At 44.7% G+C, this 22,995-nt stretch overlaps 1 protein-coding gene across 2 annotated transcripts in view; it reads left to right on the top strand.

Moving 5' to 3' along the window:
* Positions 1 to 21,667, top strand: part of SEMA4G (semaphorin 4G) — a 441,977-nt gene extending 420,310 nt beyond the window's left edge. For both annotated transcript variants that reach the window (XM_063961912.1, XM_063961911.1), the window contains exons 14-16: positions 671 to 732; positions 4,306 to 5,442; positions 21,582 to 21,667. In XM_063961912.1, coding sequence (XP_063817982.1) covers positions 671 to 732; positions 4,306 to 5,135 — 892 coding nt within the window. In that variant the 3' untranslated portion in view covers positions 5,136 to 5,442; positions 21,582 to 21,667. The remainder of the gene's footprint in view (positions 1 to 670; positions 733 to 4,305; positions 5,443 to 21,581) is intronic.
* The last annotated feature ends 1,328 nt before the right edge of the window (positions 21,668 to 22,995 follow it).

The raw sequence follows: 22,995 nt of genomic DNA, 5'->3' as shown, positions 1-22,995 counted from the left end.
GCTAGTGTCTGCAATTCAATATACTCTCTAGGCCAGAAATTCCCAAACTCCGCCATTCCAGGATTTAAAGATAATCTTGCTGGAGTCCAGATTGCTAAACCAATTTGACAGAAGCACTAATTAAGTCACCTGTACTCCAACATGGATGTCCTTAAAACCTGGACAGTAATGGCAGAGTTTGGAAAACTCTGCTATAGGCCATTAACGAGAAGGAGCAATTAGCTCGGAGGTATTGAGGCACAGTTTTGAATAGTGACACAAACCTGTATCTCTCAAGAATGTTCTGCTTGATGCACTAGTATAGTGTTTTTCATTATCCTTTATTGTGCTAGAGATTCAACGGAAAGTGATTAAGTAATTGCAAACTGGCAAAGAACAACGAGAATGACTCAGTTCATTAAGACTGGAATGTAAAACTTCAGACTGATACTTTCATTTGAGTGTAAATGATGTATGTGGGGGGGGGGGGGGGGGTTTGGTTCCAAAAATCTGTTCCGTTAATGTGGGAGAAAATCTATCCCCTACCTCTGAAGTCATCAAGTGTTCAGTCCCCCCCCGTGGCTCTTTTATTGCTTTTTATTTTATTAAGTTGCCTAACTCCCAATATACTAGAGGCCTGAGCTTGTCATCGCACTTTACTGCATGAATTGTTGTTTTTGGCTGCTTGCAGGGTACAGATGACGCAGGATATGCAGAATGGTAACGGAGGATGTTTAAACAACACAGACGACGGTAAATGCTCTGTTTGTTTTATAACATTGTGTTGCATGCTAGCAAGAAAATGGTACTTAATGAGCATACCGCTATGCCTGAGAAATCCTGCTATAGGAGTTAAAGCTTAATGTGCACTTAGATTTGCTGCTCACTATATGTAATCCTTGTCCAGCAGAGATGGGGGGAGGTATACAGTATGTGTTGTAGGGTTTATTACTTATTCTGTGTTGTTCTGTAGGGATCTAGCTAGTTGAATATAAAGCATATGAAAAAGCCAGCTGATGCTTGTAGGAAAAGCGCTCGCATGGGAACGATTACCTAAAACTTCCTCTCGCAGGAAGTCTTAATTCTGTCCAAGTTTTCTATCAAACATCGTAAGCTGAAGGTGCTAAGCATCCGAGTAATCCCTGTAGTGTTTAATAGGAGAGGAAGGAAGTCGTGATACTACATATGTACAAGTATAAGGTATGCATTTTGCATATCCGCAGTCATTATGCCGACATGCAGGAGATCGGCAGCATGATGTCAGCTGCAGTATACTAGCAAAGTTTAAATGCAGCTTACACTGTTTAAATGTTGTCTGCAGTATAACTGGCAGTGCCGCCTCCGTTAGGGTGCTTTAAGCTGGTGTACTGACGCGACACTGTTTATCTCATGCATAATGATTGTCAATCAAGCATATGTATCCCCAAATCTAACAGACTAACTTCTAACACGGGGTATTCAACATGCAGCATTCAAGCTGCTGTGGAACTACATATCCCAGCATGGCCTAATAGCAAAACTGTGGCAGGGCTTGCTGGGATGTGTAGTTCTACAGCAGCTAGAGGGCCGCTTGTTAAATACCTCTGCTTTAAGGGATTGTTTCATTAAAGTTATGTACTGTAAATATAAATCTTATTGAGCATTGTAATCGGATTCAGTAGAAAGCAATGCATAATTGTGTTTTCAATGCATTGTACCACATTTCCATTATATTTATTATTTTCCTCTTGAGGGCATAATTGACTATAGAATGCAGCTAGTCCTTCTATCCATACAACAATAGGCCTAATTCAGAGTTGATCACAGCAGCAAATTTGTTAGCAGTTGGGCAAAACCATGGGCCTAATTCACACCTGATCGTAGCCTTGCAAAATTTAGCAGGGCTACGATCAGGCACACTGACATGCGGGGGGACGCCCAGCACAGGGCTAGTCCGCCCCGCATGTCCGGCCCTCCATGTGCACTACAGGGGGGGGCAGATATAACGTGCAGAGAGAGTTAGATTTTGGTGGGGTGTGTTCAAACTGAAATCTAAATTGCAGTGTAAAAATAAAGCAGCCAATATTTACCCTGCACAGAAACAAATTAACCCACCCAAATCTGACTCTCTCTGCACATGTTCTATCTGCCCCACCTGCAGTGCACATGGTTTTGCCCAACTGCTAACAAATTTGCTGCTGCGATCAACTCTAAATTACCCCCAATGAGAGCAGTGACTGTCAGCAGTGGTGTGACCGACCCCCCCACCCCAAAAGGAAAAAAAAAAAATGATTCAGCAAAGGATTATTGGCCTCTTAGTGACGTATGCAGACATAATTGCTGCTATCAGAAGACCTATGGAACTATCCTACAGTTCTCAGAGTTAGATGCATGTAAGCGAGCACAACGACCCCAGCCCTCCGCTTATGAGGTCAGCTGTCATTAGTAGTACAGGTTGAGTCTCCCTTATCCAAAATGCTTGGGACCAGAGGGATTTTGGATATGGGATTTTTCCGTATTTTGGAATAATTGCATACCATAATGAGATATCATGGTGATGGGACCTAAATCTAAGCACAGAATGCATTTATGTTACATATACACCTTATACACACAGCCTGAAGGTCATTTTAGCCAATATTTTTTATAACTTTGTGCATTAAACAAAGTGTGTCTACATTCACACAATTCATTTATGTTTCATATACACCTTATACACACAGCCTGAAGGACATTTAATACAATATTTTTAATAACTTTGTGTATTAAACAAAGTTTGTGTACATTGAGCCATCAAAAAACAAAGGTTTCACTATCTTATTCTCACTCAAAAAAGTCCGTATTTCGGAATATTCCGTATTTCGGAATATTTGGATATGGGATACTCAACCTGTATCAGCAGATGCACCCTGAGTGCAGAAGTTCTGACTGAATCTGATGGATCTCTGCATAGGCTCATGTCAGAATAGGGTGCAACTCCATGTACATGGTCTCCTGCAAATGCCCTGTTGCCACCCAGTAACACCCATCCAACCCAAGAGACATAACTGCATCTGACTCAGAACAACTCGTAGGTATTTTACTTTAACTAAGACGCTTATACAGCCCACAACGCATTTGAAGTTAATGACTCTGCAGCCGTCTTGTGCACAGAGACACCCACTGCCGGCGTCTCACATCACCGGTCATGGGAACAACGGATGCACATTGGTCGCACCATCGGACCCCTGAGCGACCCTATGTTGTGTGGGAATGAGCGTCTCCCCTAAGGCGCCACAGCCTGTCCTGCTGAGTACCAATGCGCAGTGGCTGATTAGAGCAAGCTTAGAAAATGGTCCCTACATGCCTTTGTGTTTGTGACTTTCGCAGATGAAGCACAACAGGACCTGGCGTGAGAAAAAACTGCGGCCGTTGCATTTTAGCACATCATATACAGATTCAGACTCATTCGCACGCAGATGTACAAGTGTCGCACATCCAGTTTACCAGTGTCATTTTGCAAACAACTTTTGTCGCTTCCATTTGTTTTATTTATGCGACTATACTGCACATTTTGAGCGAAAAAGATGTTTGGTGCAGCCAAGTCACCCAGGACCTGGTGCGTCAAGAAGGGTTATTTGCCACAGCTTAAGCACCAGGGTATGAGGACACATCTGTACTTGAGTCACGTTTTGGAGTTTTTTAGGCCACTTGATAAATATGTAGTGGCTTACAGCAGATGTCCTCTTCACACTTGAAGTTATAACTATTAGAAAAAAAAAATCTAGTTCAAGAGATGGTTCTTCACAGACGTTCTATGTAAACTGAGAGAAATTAGGTATTCCCGTAACGGATGATTAACCCTGTGATCATGTTGGGACAAGCCACTCCGCACCAGTAGACAAAAGACCATTCACAGTCAGGATTTAGAACTAATTATTTGTGATGTGACCTCCCAGCACCTCTTCTATCATAAATATGCCAGCATGATGAGTTAAAATGGCAAAATATCAGATTTCCCTTGTTTCGCTTACAAAGTTTCTGTTTTGTACATCAATATTTAGCCACTCTTATTATTCATTGCACAATTCTGAATCTCACATTTTACCATTTCTGATTTTCTGATTTAAATTTGACAAATCAATATTAAGCCTAGGAGAAGGAAGGTTAAGAACAGAAAAGAGAGTCAAAACACATTCTTCATGCTTCATTGAACAGTAAATAGCTATAGCCTCCCAAGACCTCTTATTGATTTCTTTGTTCCATCTCAAGTCTATTAATACATTGTGACATTTTTCAGTAGTCTATACTTGTGCAACAGAATTATTGCAGATTTCCACTTATCGTTTACCTTTCCCCCCCCCCCAGCTGTTCCTGTAAAGAAACTGCGGACAGTTTTGAAAGGCGATGATGTTCTCCTGCAGTGTGACCTCTGGTCTAACTTGGCCAAGCCGCAGTGGCTTGTAAATGGTACAGAGCCATTGGAAGGTGATGAAGGTCACTTTCGATTGGGTGTTGATGGACTTCTCATCTCCGATGCTTTACTAGAACACAGCGGTGAATACACTTGCTTCTCTGTAGAAAGTGGGTTAGAGTCTATAGTTGCATCATATAATGTCAATGTTCTGTTGGAGCTACCGAAAGAGAAAATCTACTCTGAAGCTACGCCTGTTGACCAGCTACCAACACCAGCAACCCATGCTTCTACTCATCTGGAGTTTGTGTACATTTCCGTCATTACGGTTCTTGGTGGACTGTGCCTAGTACTTTCTGTTGTTTTACTGTACGTTTCTTGCCAGCAGAAACGAAAGGGTAAATATCAAATGCGTAACTCCCGGATTACAAGCGTAGAGCTTCAGACAGTATCTTCAAACTTCAAAGACAAGTCAGATGAGCACAACAATTACTCTGACGGGTGTCTTCAGATCATTCCCGGCGAGGCACCAACAGCTCCTCCAAGCAAAGTAAATCCTCCTCCCCCACCTCCGCCACCTCCTTTGCCCTCAGAGTTCACCAATGGAATTAGCACTCTTCCCAACATGCTGAGGAAGATGAATGGTAACAGTTACATGCTTCTAAGACAAAGTGAGGAGTCCAGTTCTCCCTTGTACAATTCTTTCACAGAAGAACTTAGCAAGATCCTGGAGAAGAGGAAACACACACAGCTGGTTGAAAAACTGGACGAAAGTTCTGTTTAGTAAAAACTGCTAAAAGACAATGGAAAAATCACACAACGCTACCTCAATGAACATATTTTTTAACTAATAACTTTTTATAATATTTTCATTAACTCCCATGCTTTCCCATATAGTTTAATTTATACAAACCAGCACTATGAAGGTCAGTGACTCCCACACTCAACACCTTCATCCGTGGAGCTTCAGGGCTCTCTTCTACCATGATATTTACATCATACAATGGACAACTAGATGGAGGACAAGTCCTCTTAGTGGAAACATTCATCCCTGTTCTGCTTTGGAGGAACCATGACCAAAGCTTAGAAAGGTAGGTCTGTATGCCAAGTCAGAGCACCCTTATTCCTTGAATACACAAATATCTGCATATCTGCTGTGTAAAGGGTGCTACTCGCATGTTCTGGTTTATCAGCCTAATAATATTGATTTATGAGATTATATCATCACAGTAGTTTTTGTGCCCAGCAATAATCCATCAAGGGGTGCTTGTGGTGGGGATGTTGCTGACCCTGAGGCAAAGGAAGGCAATACCTTCAGGAACAGTTTTTTATTATGAGCATAAGGGAAAAGGCAAATGGGATTGGGGGGTGGGGGAGGGTAGAGGGAGGGGAATAAACAATAAAGGGAACAAGGATAACAACTATAATTCCTCAATTTAAAAGAACAATCCGTATTCTTTTCCTCAAAATTTCTTAGTCAAATATGATGAATTAAATACATTTCTGCAATTAATCTTACTACTAAATCATCAATTATACTCTATTGAGCACACCCTTATGGATCTAAGGGCCTTTGTCATCCAGATTGTTTCTCATTTTTTGCTCGAGCTTTTAGGGTTTTCTCCGCACCTTACAGATGTGCCCAGCATTTTAGAGCCATATAGCACCAGAGACTTGGCATGACGTAGATGCATGCCAAGGGCAATTTCACATTTTTGCACTGCAGAAGCATACAGGCAGACTTGCGTTGTACTGGACACTTAAGGCGGTATCCTAATATTCCCGATGCCGCTTTGACCAATCAAAAGGGGTGGATATCGCAATGTATGACTGATTGCCATTATCGTGGTATACAATTAGTGACCATTTTGGTCGGCCGAAAGTTGCACTGCAGAAGCATACAGACAGACTTGCAGAGTACTGCAGAGTTAGTATTTACCCTGCAGAAGCATACAGACAGACTTGCAGAGTACTGCAGAGTTAGTATTTACCCTGCAGAAGCATACAGACAGACTTGCAGAGTTAGAATTTACCCTGCAGAAGCATACAGACAGACTTGCAGAGTACTGCAGTTAGAATTTACCCTGCAGAAGCATACAGACAGACTTGCAGAGTACTGCAGGGTTAGAATTTACCCTGCAGAAGCATACAGACAGACTTGCAGTGTACTGCAGACTTAGAATTTACCCTGCAGAAGCATACAGACAGACTTGCAGAGTACTGCAGTTAGAATTTACCCTGCAGAAGCATACAGACAGACTTGCAGAGTACTGCAGGGTTAGACTTTACCCTGCAGAAGCATACAGACAGACTTGCAGTGTACTGCAGACTTAGAATTTACCATGCAGAAGCATACAGACAGAATTTCAGTGCACTGGAGACTTAGAATTTGCCCTGCAGAAGCATACAGACAGACTTGCAGTGTACTGGAGACTTAGAATTTTCCCTGCAGAAGCATACAGACAGACTTGCAGAGTACTGCAGTTAGAATTTACCCTGCAGAAGCATACAGACAGAATTGCAGAGTTAGAATTTACCCTGCAGAAGCATACAGACAGACTTGCAGAGTACTGCAGACTTAGAATTTACCCTGCAGAAGCATACAGACAGACTTGCAGAGTACTGCAGACTTAGAATTTACCCTGCAGAAGCATACAGACAGACTTGCAGAGTACTGCAGACTTAGAATTTGCCCTGCAGAAGCATACAGACAGACTTGCAGAGTACTGCAGACTTGGAATTTACCCTGCAGAAGCATACAGACAGACTTGCAGAGTATTGCAGAGTTAGTATTTACCCTGCAGAAGCATACAGACAGACTTGCAGTGTACTGGAGACTTAGAATTTTCCCTGAAAAAGCATTGTACTTCAGACTTAGGGGTAAATTTACTAAAGCTTCTAAAACAGCAAATTTGTGATATTGCCCATAGCAACCAACCAGATGCTATCATTTTCTAAAAGGCAATAGAGAAATTAAAGACAGCATCTGATTGGTTGCTATGGTCAACATTACCAGTTGTCTGTTTTAGAAGCTTTAGTAATTGTACCCCTTAGACTTTGCCCTGCAGAAGCATACAGACAGACTGGCGTTGTACTGGAGACTTAGACTTTGCCCTGCAGAAGCATACAGACAGACTTGCAGTGTATTGGAGGCTTAGAATTTTCACTTTTGCCGCAATTGTGGTAGCATAAATTCACAATATATAGCATTACGTGGGTGGATGGCACTGTCATATCGGTCCCAGGTCTCTGTTCAACAGATTTGTGTCTTTTTAACACTGCTGTTGGTACACAAGGACAAAAAATGCAGATTTGGCATAAAAATGTTAGCTAAAAATACGTATGACTCCTCTTACTCGTATTTCTCATGGCATGTCCGTTATCCCTGATTGACAGGAGCTGTCTGTGGACCCATCTGTAGCTGCTCTCTGAGGTGTGTCCTGATTTTTTTATGGTGAGTTCTTTGACTCATCAGCTTGTTCCCCACTATCCCAACACCTTGTTCTGTCCCTTTTAACCCCCCTCCCCTCTCTTGCCACATACTGTTTATGAGCCATTGCAGTCTGATACTTTTTTACTGACTCCAGATTTATATCTGACTGATAGACAGTAATTTATATCTTCACACAGCTCAATAAAAGCATTCTATTTAAGTTTTTTTTTTTTTTTTTTTTTTTTTAAATAGGGTTGTCTACGTTGCAAGTGTCTTATCTAAAATAAGTGTTCTTAGTCTAACAACTTGTGGTATTGGTCGGATACCATATTCACTTCTACATTCGCATCCATGGGAAACAGAACTATGGATGGCTCCAGGCCTGGATGCTGTCTTTCCTTGTTCAGAAAGATAATGGCAAGAGGGGGCTTAATAACTAGGATATTATTTCAGGATGAGTAAACCATGTAAGAATAATATCTTTGTCATTGGTCTTTAACAGAGAAGGTTCTTGTAGCTTGGTGGCAATTCTGAATCTGCATTAAAATGTGAGGAGCATTCTCCAATCTCTCCCTTCTTAATTAGAACTTAGTGTTACAGCTTCACCTTTTCTGCCAAAACCCATGAAGAGAAACTGCAGTGAAATATAAATTGTCAGTGTTGCTTTCCAGTTTGGACATCTTCCAAGCGAAGGTACCCTTTAGAAACATTGTATTGTGAATTAGAGGAGTCATTTCTGCCCAGGTCATCAAGTCATTGCTTATTCAGTCTCTCCAGACTGATCCAACGAATGACTTTGCTGGCTCAGTTGAAATTAATTCACTTACTGCTTATTGGCAAAACTATAGTTAAATATAAGTAACTCCCAGAGTTGTAACTAGACATTTTGGTGCACTGTGCCAGAAAGAGAATTGGTGCCTCCCCCCCAATATTTAAAATAGGGCCAGTGCACTGTCTAGGCACGCTCCAAAAGTATAGGGGCATGGCTTCATGGGGAAGGGGCGTGGTCACAAAATAAGACAAATGTGATGTGCCGGTTCTCCGCCCACAGTGCCTACTCACACACCTAGTTATGGCTGTGGTGGGGAGTGGAGAGAGAGGGGGGTGGGAGGTAGACAAAAGAGAGAGAGAGAGAGAGGGTGGGAGAGTGAGTGGGTTAGGGGAGAGAGATACAGTAGGTTTGGGTGCGAGAGAGAAAGAAAGGTGACACGTAGACAGAGACAGAGCGAGTGGGGTGGGAGATCGGAGAGGGATATACAGTAGATGCTGTGGCTAAATTTACTTGAGTGGCAACAGCAGCCAGGCTTCTGTACCCGGAAGTCCCTCTGCAGGAGGGCGGCATAGCACATAGGGGTGAGGGGTTCACTATGGTATGCCGGCGGTCGGGCTCCCGGCGACCAGCATACCGGCGCCAAGAGCCCGACTGCCGGCTTACCGACAGTGTGGCGAGCGCAAATGAGCCCCTTGCGGGCTCGCCACGCTACGGGCACGGTGGCGGGCTACGTGCGCCACGCTATTTTATTCTCGATCCAGGGGGGTCGTGGACCCCCACGCGGGAGAATAAGTGTCGGTATGCCGGCTGTCGGGATTCCGGCGCCGGTATACTGTGCGCCGGGATCCCGTCAGTCGGCATACTGAAGACCACCCGGGGGTAAGACACACACAGAGGTAACTGTGATGATGGCTGGTGTGCGGACAGCCATGTCGACGGCGGTGGGACGTCCCTGTGCTGGTGACTGCGGTAGCCGCTGTAGACTATTGGGTCAGAGCTGCTGCTGCTGTAGCTGCTGCCACTCTGTCCTCCCGGCTTCCGGCATCCCCTGTGCAGCTCCCTTCCTGGATGGTGCAGGAACACTGCGCTGCTGCACCAGTCAAGGAGGAGGGAGAGGAGCGGGGCAGAGCTGCAGCACACGGGGAGACAGAGATAGACTGCACAGTGCTGCTGGCTAAAGAGATGAACGCAACGCTATTATATATTTTAGCGGGCAGTGCTGCAGCTGGCTGTGGACAGTCGGGGTAGATGGGGATGGTGCGCCCACAGCGCAAATGCGCTGTGTGTTAAGCACCATCTTCCCACACCTAGTTATGCCCATGGTAACGCCTACATGTATAATCTGTTTGTTATATTCCCGTATTGCAGAGGTTCCCAAACTCCACCATTATAGTCCAGGTTAGTAAAGTATAGTAAGGGTAGCCATGCCTGAGTCCAGATGGTTAAATCAAATTGACTGAGGCACTAATTAAGTCACCTGTGTTCAAGCATAGATATCCTTAAAACTTGGACTGTAGTGGCGGAGTTTGAGAAACGATATTCAATATTCTCATGTGTTGCCATCAATTATGTGAGTTTTAAATAAAAAAAAAAACATAGCCAGATAGCAACTTGCCCAGAAGACCCAAGCCATTGCTAAGAGCTAAACTTGGGCAGTATGACTAGTGGTGAGCTGAACAGCCAATCAGGAGTTTTGTCTAATCTCCATGGTGATAATAAATGTACGTTGTACATAATATTATTTTTCTTTTAAATTCAGTGACCTAAACCACTGAAATTGAGGAATCTTTGAAAACAATGCATAGGAAATGTATCCTAAAGTCACTTAAAGTAATAATAATAATAATAAAACTGTATACCCTAACCCAGTGATAGGCAACCTGATACCCTCTAAGCCGGTAAAATGTGTGGGAAGCGTTGGGGGCTGTTCTACAAAACGGGGGCCTGTCGGCGGTTTTGTAGGCTTAGCAGTTCCTTCGGCCAGTCTGAGTAAGCTAAGGCTCAAAAATTTCTGCCTATTTTCCAATAGCTGCTCCCTGGTTCCCTGAAGCCCTGCTTGATGTTGACCTCATCCCTTGTGATGACCAGGGGTGTATCTAGGGGTCAGAGCGCCCCTGGCAAAGTAAGGAACTGGCGCCCCCCACCTCCCCCACCCAGAGACATGGAGGGGGGAGTTACAGATAGGCTGAGGTCAGGGACACTGAGAGAGAATTACATGGAGGGTGCGGGTAGGAACAATAAGGTGGAGTGCTTACAGGGAGGCTCAGGTCAGGAACACTGAGGGGCAATTACAGGGTGGGTGCGGGCAGGGACACTGTGGGGGAATTACAGGAGTGTGCGGGCAGGGACACTGAGGGGGAATTACAGGGAGGGTGCGGGCAGGGACACTGAGGGGGGAGTCACAGGGAGGCTGAAGTCAGGGACACTAAGGTGGAATTACAGGGAGGGTTTGGGTATGGAAAATGAGAGGGAGGGGTTACAGGGAGGCTGAGGTCAAGGACACTGAGGGACAATTGCAGGGAGGGTGCCGGAAGGGACACTAAGAGGGCATTACAGGAGTGTGCGGGCAGTGACACTGAGGGGGGGAATCACAGGGAGGCTGAGGTCAGGAACACTGAGGGAGAATTACAGGGAGGGTGCAGGCGGGGACACTGAGGAGGAATTACGGGGAGAGTGCAGGCAGGGAGACTGAGGGGGAATTACGAGAAGTGTGCGGGTGGGAACACTGAGAGGGATTTACGGGGAGGGTGCAGGCAGGGATACTGTGGGGTAGTTATAGGAAGGGTGTAGGCAGGGACACTGAGAGGGAATTACAGGAGTGTATGGGCAAGGTCACTGAGGGGGCAGTTACAGGAATGGTGCAGGCAGGGACACTGGGGGTAATTACAAGGAGGGTGCAGACAGGGACACCGAGGGGATATATGCACACATACATACAGTTAAAAATCCATCTCTAGGTGTGATGGCACAACATGTCCCAGAAAATCCAGTTGACAAGGTGTGCTGGGACTTGTAGTCTCAACACAGCTGGACTGGCAGTCACTGGTCTAGATACCTCTCCATACAGAGCTCTTTGTAACCTGTGATCCAGATTGCCAGGATAGACCATGCAGTGCAGCTACGGTACCGCAGAAAATGTACAGGTATGCTCATCCTGCACTGCTGACTGGTGCTGATTGTAGTGGCTGGTGTTTGGTGACAGACCGCGTGGGGCCAATGAGAAGGGGAGTGGATGAGGAAGAGGATGTGCCTCGCTCCTCCCCATACCTGGATGTGCCCCACTCCATGGCTATATTCACCATCATTGTGACCGTAGTCACAGAGAGTGTCAGAGAGCAATACGCTTCTGAGAGTCCGGCAGTGGATGAACACTGCTAAGGGATGTACTCAGCGAGAACTACTATGTCATTCTACCCCCTGGCTCAGGTGACACTGCCGGCTGTGCCAGAGTCTTTGCTCTCTAGTGGCCAGCGTCCTCTTCCCAAATATCACTGGGACGATGGCTCTGGATGGAGAGTAGGGACCCACTTCCTGATAAAGTAAGGTTGGTGCCCTCCCCTTTTGCCATGCCCTGTTTTTAAGCTACGCCCCCCCCTTTACCGGGACACCCTACAGCCCTGGTCATACTACTCAGAGTACCAACTCCGTTACCCATAGGGATTACTGCTGGTGGCCACTCCTACTGAAGAATATAAATAAAAGTAAATAAGGTTCCCTGTTGTTAAATTACTTGTAGAGCATTTACAAGTATAAAAAACTATGGCAATATAACTTAGAACTGGGCTTTTTTTTTTCTTGTACACTGCTCAGCACAATCCATTGCATTTAAATGCTGTTTATCTGTTGCCGGTTCAAGCCATCAAAACAATTACTATTCCATAGAAATGTGCCCATAGCTTAACAAAACAGGATCTTTATATTGTACTGTGAATGCCAATTATGCTAAATGTTTTCTTCCAGTTCTTAGGGTTTGTTTGAGCGTGAGAGAGAGAGAATTTGTTCTACCACATTTGCCAAAAGTTTACTGCTCAACAATTGACTCCCTTAGGAAACAAATGTGCGAGTTTTTGATAGCATGTATTTGTAGGGAATGACAGATTGCCTCTATTTACAAACAAGTAACCGCTATGGCTGAGACTACAGCCTTCCTGTCCAAACCTAGTGTTGCACATACATCTTTTGTTTGCCAGTTGCTATAGATGTTGCGCTTACTGTATATACTAATGTAAAAACTCAGTGTGAGTTCTGATGAAAACGTAAAGGAGTTACGGTTTTATGCACCCCCTTCATCCTGTCTTCAATAAATTGTTATGGGAGCTGACTGTCAATAGCTGTCTTCCACACCCAATACCACTCATACAGTGCTCTAGGTTGTTAATAATTCTAACCTGATTATGGCTTTAGCTACTTCTACTTTAAATATTTTTGCACCTATATGTAGCATTACACAGAGGGAGCAGGTGGGTTGATGAAGTTGTTGAGGGGTGAATATCAGGGGCTACATGGACTACTGTAACTAGGGCCGAAATCCTGAAATTGGGGGGGCTGTTATGTTTATACTCCCAAATGTAATAGCTTGAGATTTATTGCCACATTTTGGTGATATATCCACTAGATTTACAGAGGCAGTTAGTTTTGTGGCAAAAGAAACATTGTTTTACCTTAAAATGAAAACTAATTACCTCTACTCGACGCCTCGTCCTCCTCTAGCTACCTGTGACCCCGGTTGCTCTCTGTATTGTTACAGCAGATATTTGGACCATAATGTATTCTTAAATGCTACTGAAATAAACTTTTATTAACTGAAAATAAAGGGACAGATTTAACAATAAATGATACAGTATTCTAGTTATTACTCATTACTTTCTTAGTGGTGCGCTGACCAATCCACTTCTATCATTTTTCAAACACAGGAGTCCATTTGTCAGGACATAACATCCCACCAGAACCTGAACAACTCCCCTCCTCCATTCCCCGACCCCCCCCCCCCCTCCCCTCCCACCTCTCCTTCCCTTTTACCAACTCTGACATCTTTCTTACCTGCATCTGGAGAGGAAGTCATGGTCCTCATCCGGTCATCCCCTACCTCCACCTCCCCACTTGACCCTATTCCCTCCCGCCTTCTCTGCTTCCTCTCTTTTTCTGCCTGTTCCCATCCTGCCCATCTACTCAATCTCTCACTCTCATCAGGCACTGTCCCCTTTGCCTTCAAGCATGCACTTGTCTCCACCATTCTTCAAAAACCTACCCTTGATTCTACCACTCTCTCCAACTACCGACCCATCTCTCTCCTCCCTTTTGCCTCCAAACTCCTTCAGCGTATTGTCTACAACCGCATGACTGCCTTTCTTTCCTCCCACTAACTGCTTGACCCTTTCCAGTGTGGTTTCCACCCTCTGCACTCCACTGAAACTGCTCTCACAAAAGTCTGCAATGACCACCTTGCTGCTAATTCCAGGGGCCACCACTCTCTGCTTATTCTCCTTCACCTTTCTGCTGCTTTTGACACTATGTACCACCCTCTCCTCCTGCAAATCCTTTACTCCCGTGGTCTGCGTGATACTGCTCTATCCTGGCTGTCCTACCTTTTATGACCGTTTCTTCTCTGTCTCCTCTCATGACTCCACCTCCCCCCCCCCCCACCCACTTCCTCTACCAGTAGGTGTCCCCCAAGGTTCTGTTCTTGGACCTTTCCTTTTTTCTCTCTATACATCCTCATTAGGTGAGCTCATTAGCTCTTTTGACTTACACTTGTACCTCCAACTGTCTCTCTCTATCTCTTCCTGAATGTACCAGCGTTTTCTTAAACTTAACATGTCGAAGACTGAGCTGATCATCTCCCCTCCTACATAACCTCACCTCCCACAATTTCTTTATCCATTGATGGCACTACTATCTCTTCTAGCCCCCAAGTGCGCTGTCTTGGAGTAATCCTTGACTCCTTCCTCTCCTTCAAACTACACATTCAGTACCTCTCACAAACCTGCCATTTCCATCTTAAAAACATCTCATGGATCAGACCCTTTCTCACCCAGGACCCTACTAAGACCCTCATCCACTCACTGGTCATTTCCAGATTAGACTACTGTAATATCCTCCTCTCTGGCCTCCCTGAAAAATGCCTCTCTCAGCTCCAATCTACAGATGGAGCCCTCCTCATCTATCCCTTTACTAGGATTAATTGAGCCAGGGCAGTCGGACTTAATCCCCTGCTCTAATGACTTAATCCCCTGCTGTATTGTTCTCTCTGTATTGTATTGCATCTTAGAACAATAGATGAAAGGCTTATTCTAATAAAACTTGGTGCACCTAGGCGCAGCAGAGAAGCCTAGATGAGCGAGGCTCCATCTGTATCCTCCAATTTATCCTCTGCTGCCCATCTCATCTTCCTTACCAAACGTACTACGTCCACCTCCCCTCTCTTGCTGGACCTCCACTGGCTTCCCTTCCCATTCATAATCCAATTCAAGCTTCTCACACTCACCTACAAAGCCCTCACCCACTCTTCTCCCTCTTACATCTCTGACCTTATCTCTCTTTACATTCCCACCCGTCTTCTTCGCTCTTCTAATGCACGCCGTCTCTCCTGCCAACTGATTTACCTCCTCCCACTCTTACTTACAAAATTTTGCACGTGCTGCTCCCCATCTCTGGAATTCTTTACCTCTCCCCATATGACTCTCCACCTCTCTACAAAACTTCAAACGGGCTCTCAAGACCCACTGCTTCACCAAACCCAGCCAACTCTCCTCCTAACCCTCCTGTCTATGCTTACTGTCTACCCCATCTGTGTCACCCCTTCACCTTTTAGATTGTAAGCTCGCAAGAGCAGGGCCTTCTTTCCTCATGTGCCTTTCCTTTCTCTGGCTGGGTCCACAGGTTATCCACAGGATAACATTGGGATATGCCGGAGCGACAGCGGAAATGGCACCAAACGGTCACAAGCTTTCTGGCCTTCCAGGATGCATCAGGGCATCACCATATAATCCCACCCACTGACTCAGTCAAATCAGTTTTTTGTTTGGTACGGCAGGAGCCGGACCATGGTCACAGGGCTGCTGTTAATAAAGCAGCCTGAAGCTTTTTTTATGTTATTTTTATAGTCTTACTATGTTTTTGAGTGACTTTTCTTAACAGCGTCTTAAACGCATATTAGAAAGAGTCGCTCCAACAACTCCCCACCGGGTCGCAACAATGCTTACCTTCGCGGTACAGTGCTGTCTCGACGGACGTCTGTGTCGGATGTTCTAGCAGGTCCAGCAGACGTAACCAGGCTGTGGCCGGAGCATGGGGGGAAGGTAAGTCTATGGATTTCCTCTTACTAGGGGGGTCCGGACACAGCTACACTGCTTTTGGTGGAGACTACAAACAGTATGTTGATGCGCCAAACACTCTCTGGTGCAACAGCGCTACGCTCTAGGGATCATAGGCACCAGGACTAGGTTGAGGCCGCAATCCTTCAAGCTTAAGTCAACGGGGGGAATCAGACGCTCTCCTGGCCGCCCCTCCCCCAAGTTCATGACCAGTTTCCGCGCGTCTCCCGTCCATGAACTGAATGACCTCACGTCCATCTCAGATGCTACCACGAGGGTACTCGGTCGCAGCTTAGACGCCGCGGTTGTGTACACTAGAGATTGCCGGACCGAGTCGCAGCCTTAGCGTCTGCATACACGTGGCATTTCACTGAGCGTTCGTGTCCGTTAGTGAGCGTCCGTGTCTTGCATCAGTTATCAGAACGGCAGTGTACACCAGTAGCGTCTGAATCCACTCAGCGTCTTGCGAGCATATTTGTTTGGATATGGAAGTGTGGTGAGTCTCTCTGTATCCCGCTCTATGAAGGAAGGGTATACAGTACTAAAAATTCTCTCTACTTGTTAGTATATAGATTGATCTCACTTCTATATATCCATATATAGGTGATTTTCAGTCACAAAATTGTGTAGTCATAAACAGAATATTACCATGTCTGTGAGCGGTAAAAGTGACGAGGAGAATTTATCAGGCACTCCTACATCCCTAACATGTTTTTCTTGTAAAACAGGGTTAATTGGTATAGGCCAGTTGGTCACTTATGAGGGGTTGTGTGCGAACTGTTTTGCTTTTCAGCAAAATAAAAAACAGGATTTGGTTCAACAACCAGCAGAGCCACCATGGAGTATGTTCGCAAAGACTTTGTCTTCAATAGCGGACAGGTTAACTCCGGCAGCACCACCCCAGGGGTTAGGTTACACTATTAACCCATACATGCAGCTCCCTTCCTACGGGTTGGTTCCAGTAGCGTCTACAAGTAACCAAGGGACAGGTAAGACTAAGACAGATGCGTCTATGTGGCATACTACACAAGATGATACAACAGATGATGATACAGTATATTCAAATACTCCGTATGATGATCAGTCGCAGAGTTTTAGTTCAGAGGATGTAGCTGAACTTATTGATGCTATGAAGGCTGTTCTCTCTTTGGAAGAGTCAGCCAAAACAGTGTCAAAGTCTAAAGCACCGGTGTTTAAACGAACAAAGACAGTTAAAACTGAATTCCCAGCGTCAGATGAGCTGACAGAAATGATGGAAGAGTCTTGGGCGACGCCCAGTAAAAAGTATAAGATTCCGAAAAGATGGGATTCTTATTATCCATTTCCAGCTGTGGATTGTTCGAAAAGAGAAGTTCCTCCAAAAGTAATTTTTTGAAAAATATATTTTCTCTCTCAGGAGCAGTGGTAAGATCTGCTATGGCTTCGGCCTGGATAGCAAAGGCAATGGGCGAATGGTTAGAGGAACTAGAGAATGGCCTCTCTCCTCCTAATAGGGAGCAAGAGTATCATTTGAGCCGTTTAAGACAAGCCACCCAATATTTGGAAGAAGCAGCAATTGATATGGGTACAATTGCTTTTAAAGCTTCAGCCTTGACAGTAGCCGCTCGTAGAGCAGTTTGGCTACGTACCTGGAAAGCAGATGCGGAATCCAAGAAAGAATTGAAAGCATTGCCTTTCATGGGTAATATATTGTTTGGAAAACAATTGTCTGATATTCTAGAATCAGAAGCTGAATCAAAGAAGGTCAGATTTCCGGCTAGTTATAACTCTAAGACCAAGGGTTCAAAGTTTCGGCCATTTCGAAGGTAAGGCAAAGCGAAAGCTAAAGAGGAGTCTAAGCAACCCCAGTCTAATAGATCGGCCAGGGGTAGGAAGCAATGGGCTAGTAGAAAGCCAGCCTCCAAGCCTGAACAGAAACCATCAGCCGGAAGAGACGGGCCTCCGCCTGGAGGATTCCAGGGTTGGGGGCCGACTCCTTCATGTTGCACACATATGGCAACAGTCGACAACAGATGCTTAGGTGCAGAAGGTAGTATCTCAAGGGTATGGGTTCCCATTCAGGAGGCAGCCTCCTCAAAGATTTTTTTGCCCCAGCCCGTCTCGTATAGAGTCGAAGGCCAATGCCCTGCAAGAAGCAGTCCAAAAATTACTGCAGTCAGGTGTGATTGTCCCAGTACCTCCATCACAAAGGGGACAGGGGTTTTACTCCAATCTATTTCTGATCCAGAAGCCAAATGGGTCATTTCGACCAATTCTCAATCTGAAAATGTTAAACAAATACATTTGGATTCCAAGGTTCCACATGGAGACATTACGCTCAATAATGTTGGCTATGGAACTGGGAGATTACATGGTATCTCTGGATGTACAGGATGCTTACCTACATGTACCTATAGCACGGTCTCATCAGTGTTACCTCAGGTTTGCCATCCTCCAGGAACATTTTCAGTTCCAAGCTTTGCCCTTCGGGCTAGCAACAGCACCCAGTGTGTTTACCAAAATGATGGTGGTTATGGCAGCTTATCTCAGCAAGCAGGGGATAAGAATATTCCCATACCTCGACAACCTGTTAATCCTAGCACATTCGCAGGAGTTACTTTTGAGCCATCTTCAACAGACAATAGTTTGTTTACAGAGACACGGGTGGCTCATAAATTGGGAAAAGTCGTCTCTGAATCCGTCACAGCGGATGGTTCATTTGGGGGCCATATTGGATTCAGGTCTATAGAAAGTTTTCTTACCAGAGAAAAAGATAGTTAAGGTGCAGGTCATGACTCAGGAAGCGTTGCACACCCAGACAATGCCAGTCCATGCAGCAATGCGATTGTTGGGTCTGATGGTATCAACCTTCGACATGGTGGAATAGGCGCAATTCCACTCCAGACCATTACAGCACCTTATTCTGACCAAATGGAACGGAAATCATCAGACGATAAAAAAGCAGATAATAAAGTTTCCAGTAAACGTAAAAAGGTCTCTAGCGTGGTGGCTACAGACAGACCATTTAAACAAGGGGAGACCCTTTTGGATAAAAGAATGGCAAGTCCTGACAACAGATGCCAGTCTGCAAGGCTGGGGTGCGGTACTCAAAGCCTTTGGTTCCAGGGAAAATGGACTGTAAGGGAAAGTCGCCTGACAATAAATCTGTTGGAAATAAGGGCCATTTATATGGCTCTAGTTCAGGCAAAGGACAGTCTGCAAGGAAGACCGGTATAGATTCGCTCAGACAATGCGACAGCAGTAGCGTACCTCAATCATCAAGGAGGAACTCACAGCAAGAGACTGATGGAAGAAGTAACTCCCATTCTAAGATGGGCAGATCTCCATCTCCCAGCATTGTCAGCAGTATTTGTCCCAGGTGTACTGAACTGGGAAGCAGATTTTCTCAGTCGACACACCATTCAGGAAACCGAATGGGCATTACACCCAGAAGTGTTTCAGATGATAGTGAACAGATGGGGTCTACCGGAGATAGATCTCATGGCGTCTCGTCTAAACAACAAAGTTCCGAGGTACGGATCAAGAACAAAGGATCCCGGAGCGGTCCTTGTAGACGCACGGTCAGTAGAATGGAAATTTCATCTGGCATATCTGTTCCCTCCAATATCCCTGTTACCCAGAGTAGTGAGAAAGATAAAGCAAGCAGAGGGAGCCATAATTCTAATAGCTCCAGCTTGGCCAAGAAGGCATTGGTAAACAGATCTACTGAGAATGTCCGTGGAAGCACCGAAACTGCTCCCTCAACGTCCAGATCTGCTAATGCAGGGTCCTTGTTGTCACAGCCATCTGGATCGTCTGTCTTTGACGGCGTGGCTGTTGAAACCTCTATCTTAGAAGCTAGAGGATTTTCAAAACAAGTAATCCAAACTATGCTTAGAGCAAGAAAGCCTTCTTCAGCTCGGGGTTATCATAGGATATGGCAAGCTTATATTCATTGGTGTACTGAAAAAAGTTTGAATCCAAGATCTTTTAAAGTATCCAGGATTTTGGATTTCCTTCAAGTAGGATTGGATAAAGGTTTGAAAGTAGCTTCCTTGAGAGTTCAAGTATCAGCATTAACTGTATGGTTTCAGCGAAAGATTGCTGATTTACAGGATGTACGTACTTTCTTTCAGGGAGTTGTGCATATTCAACCTCCATTTGTTCCTCCTGCAGCTCCCTGGGATTTGAATCTAGTTCTTAAATTCCTCCAGGGACCTCCGTTTGAACCACTTAAGAGAGCAGATCTTAAATGGTTAACGGCTAAAGTACTCTTTCTACTGGCAATGGCCTCAGCTAGAAGAGTATCAGATTTAGGAGCGCTGTCGTGTAAGTCTCCTTTCCTAAGTTTTTTTTCCAGATAGAGCAGTTCTCAGAACTAGATCTGATTATCTTCCGAAGGTGGTTTCAAAGTTTCACCTTAATGAAGAGATTGTAGTCCCAGCTTTTCAGGTAACGGGACTTTCTGCGGGAGAAGCGTCACTGGATGTAGTCCGAGCATTAAGAATCTACATAGATTGTACTAGTGCCATCAGAAAAACAGATTCTCTCTTCATCCTCTACGGATTTCATAGAAGAGGATGGCCTGCTAGTAAACAGACGCTGGCAACATGGCTCCGAATGGTAATATCAGAAGTTTATTCTCATGCAGATCTCCCTACTCCGGCTATTGTCTCTGCTCACTCTACACGTAAGGTAGGTCCTTCATGGGCAGCACAACAAGGTGCTTCAGCAGAACAGATTTGTAAGGCAGCCACATGGTCTTCCATAAACACATTCATCAGACATTATGCCTTGGATACTTTTGCCTCTCATGACGCAGACTTCGGGCGAAAGGTTCTCCTGTATAATCAGGAGCGTCCCCACCACTAAAACTGGCTTTGGGAATCCCAATGTTATCCTGTGGATAACCTGTGGACCCAGCCAGAGAAATAGACGTTATGGTAAAAACTTACCGTTGATAACGTAATTTCTCTTATGTCCACAGGTATCCACAGGGGTCCCACCCTGACGCACCTGATTTGAGGATCCTGACAATAACTAAACCTCTTCCCTCTTGTATGGAAGGGTGTGCATGTGTGTTCTTATCGCCTAAATAGGTTTCTACCTGATGCTCCTGCCTAATCGCTGTGGAAAGAACTGATTTGACTGAGTCAGTGGGCGGGATTATATGGTGAAGCCCCGATGCATCCTGGGAGGCCAGAAAGCTCCTGGCCGTCTGGTGCCATTTCCGCTGTCGCTCCGGCATATCCCAATGTTATCCTGTGGATACCTGTGGACATAAGAGAAATTACGTTAATAACGGTAAGTTCATACCATAACGTCTATTTTCTTACACTATCTTATACTCCATACTCCCTTTTGATGGCACCTAACCCCTGGTTTTCCATACCTGTCCTATACTGTCTTGAACTGTAAGTGCTGTTTTCTTGTTTGCTCATTTGATTATGTAATGGGCGCTGAGGATCCCTTGTGGCACCATATAAATAAAGGCTATTAATAATGCACTAATTGGTTGAGCACCATTTAAGATTATTAACTAGACTGTCGCTCATTGTTAAATCTGCCCCTAAGCTTTAAACAGAAACATACCAAAAAGTAGAGCTTGTTATGATCATGAACGAGTGAAGACCCTCCAGTCCTCATGAGGTTAATACAACATGTTTATATCCGTCTGCAAGTCAGGCAGCGCTCAAGCATTTGATGATTTGGGTTTTTGTGTTTCCTCTCAAGGACATGCATCTACAGTATTCAGCCACGAGAGGAGGAAACTGAAACGGAGACAGCAGCAGAATTGGAAGCACGTAGCATCGGAGCTTTATATAATGTGGTGGTGATTATAAAACCATCTAGACTTGAGCGGTGTGTCAATGACTACTGCTGATTTAGAAACTAATTATTCAAGATGGTCGGTTAATGGCACCAGCTGTCCTCTTAATACCTCTGGGGTGACTGTGCACACTTTAATGTGAGGATATGCAAGTTCACAATGGCAAGCCAGAGAATGCACAGACAAGAGTTTCCTCCCAGAATGCCTCTGGACCACAGCACATCTGCATATTTTCAGCTTTGCTAGAAAGCCTCACAATTGCTGAGCAAAGCACTGTAGCTGGAGTGATGGAATTACTGTATAAATAATTGCACCTTCCTGTGACACAGAATGGGAAAATGTCACTGAATCAGTCTGTCAGTACTGCTACTGAAGAGAATACAAGGTTCTTTAATGACCCTCTGTCACTGCCATCTGCGGTATCACAACTGCACACCAGCATTATCCATGCTACGGTATTGTCAGGTCTCTGCATGTTATGTGGCTTTTATATTGTCTGTTTGGTCCAAATCAGCCTTTTATTGTTTTATTTGTGCAAATCACAGTTTGTATTTTACTTTCTGTCTGCATACTGTAGCTACTTTCAGAAACCACTTTTTTTTTTAATCGCGCAGATAGTTTTTGTTTTGTTTTTTTATAACCATTTTACCAAACGGAGGGAGACATGTACTAAGCAGTGATAAAAGTGGAGAAGTGAGTCAGCTGCTTTGTATAATTTTGTAGTATGCAAATTATAAATGTTACGTCAATGCTGATTGGTTGCCATGGGCGACTTCTCCGCTGGCTCACCTCACCGCTTTTATCACAGCTTAGTACATGTCCCCCTAAAGCTGTTGTTGCTGATTTACAGGCCTCATTCTGCACAGCCAAGCCTTATAGTGATGGTAGTTATGCTAAGGATACACTTCTGATAGCACTCTGCAATTGTAGCATATGGAAGCATTAGACCTGCATGTGCCCACTATATGATCTGCTACACTATCCTCTGAGACTCGGACATTGACCCAGCATACTGTAGTATGAGTCAGTAGCAAGTGTAGCCAGGTCCATAGAGAACCTGCAGTTACAAAACTGAAGTGCCAAACTCAGAATACTGTACTAGCAATCGGGCAGTACTATCTCAGGTGTAACCAAGCTGTTCCAAGCATCCTCTTCTGAAGCATTAATAGCTATTAATAATCGTGCATTAAGAAAATATTTGTTTGATGTATGTTGTATTCAAAAGCAGTTATTACTTTCGGACCCGGCAGGTTGTGTTTAATAACAATAAATTGTTCATGTGTACTTGCACCTAACCTCAAATAACGGTGATAGGTT

Source organism: Pseudophryne corroboree, chromosome 3 (assembly GCF_028390025.1).
Source record: "Pseudophryne corroboree isolate aPseCor3 chromosome 3, aPseCor3.hap2, whole genome shotgun sequence".
Classification (NCBI taxonomy): Eukaryota; Metazoa; Chordata; class Amphibia; order Anura; family Myobatrachidae; genus Pseudophryne; species Pseudophryne corroboree.
The sequence above is the reverse complement of the archived record's forward strand: the minus strand, read 5'-3'. Positions and strand labels throughout refer to the sequence as shown.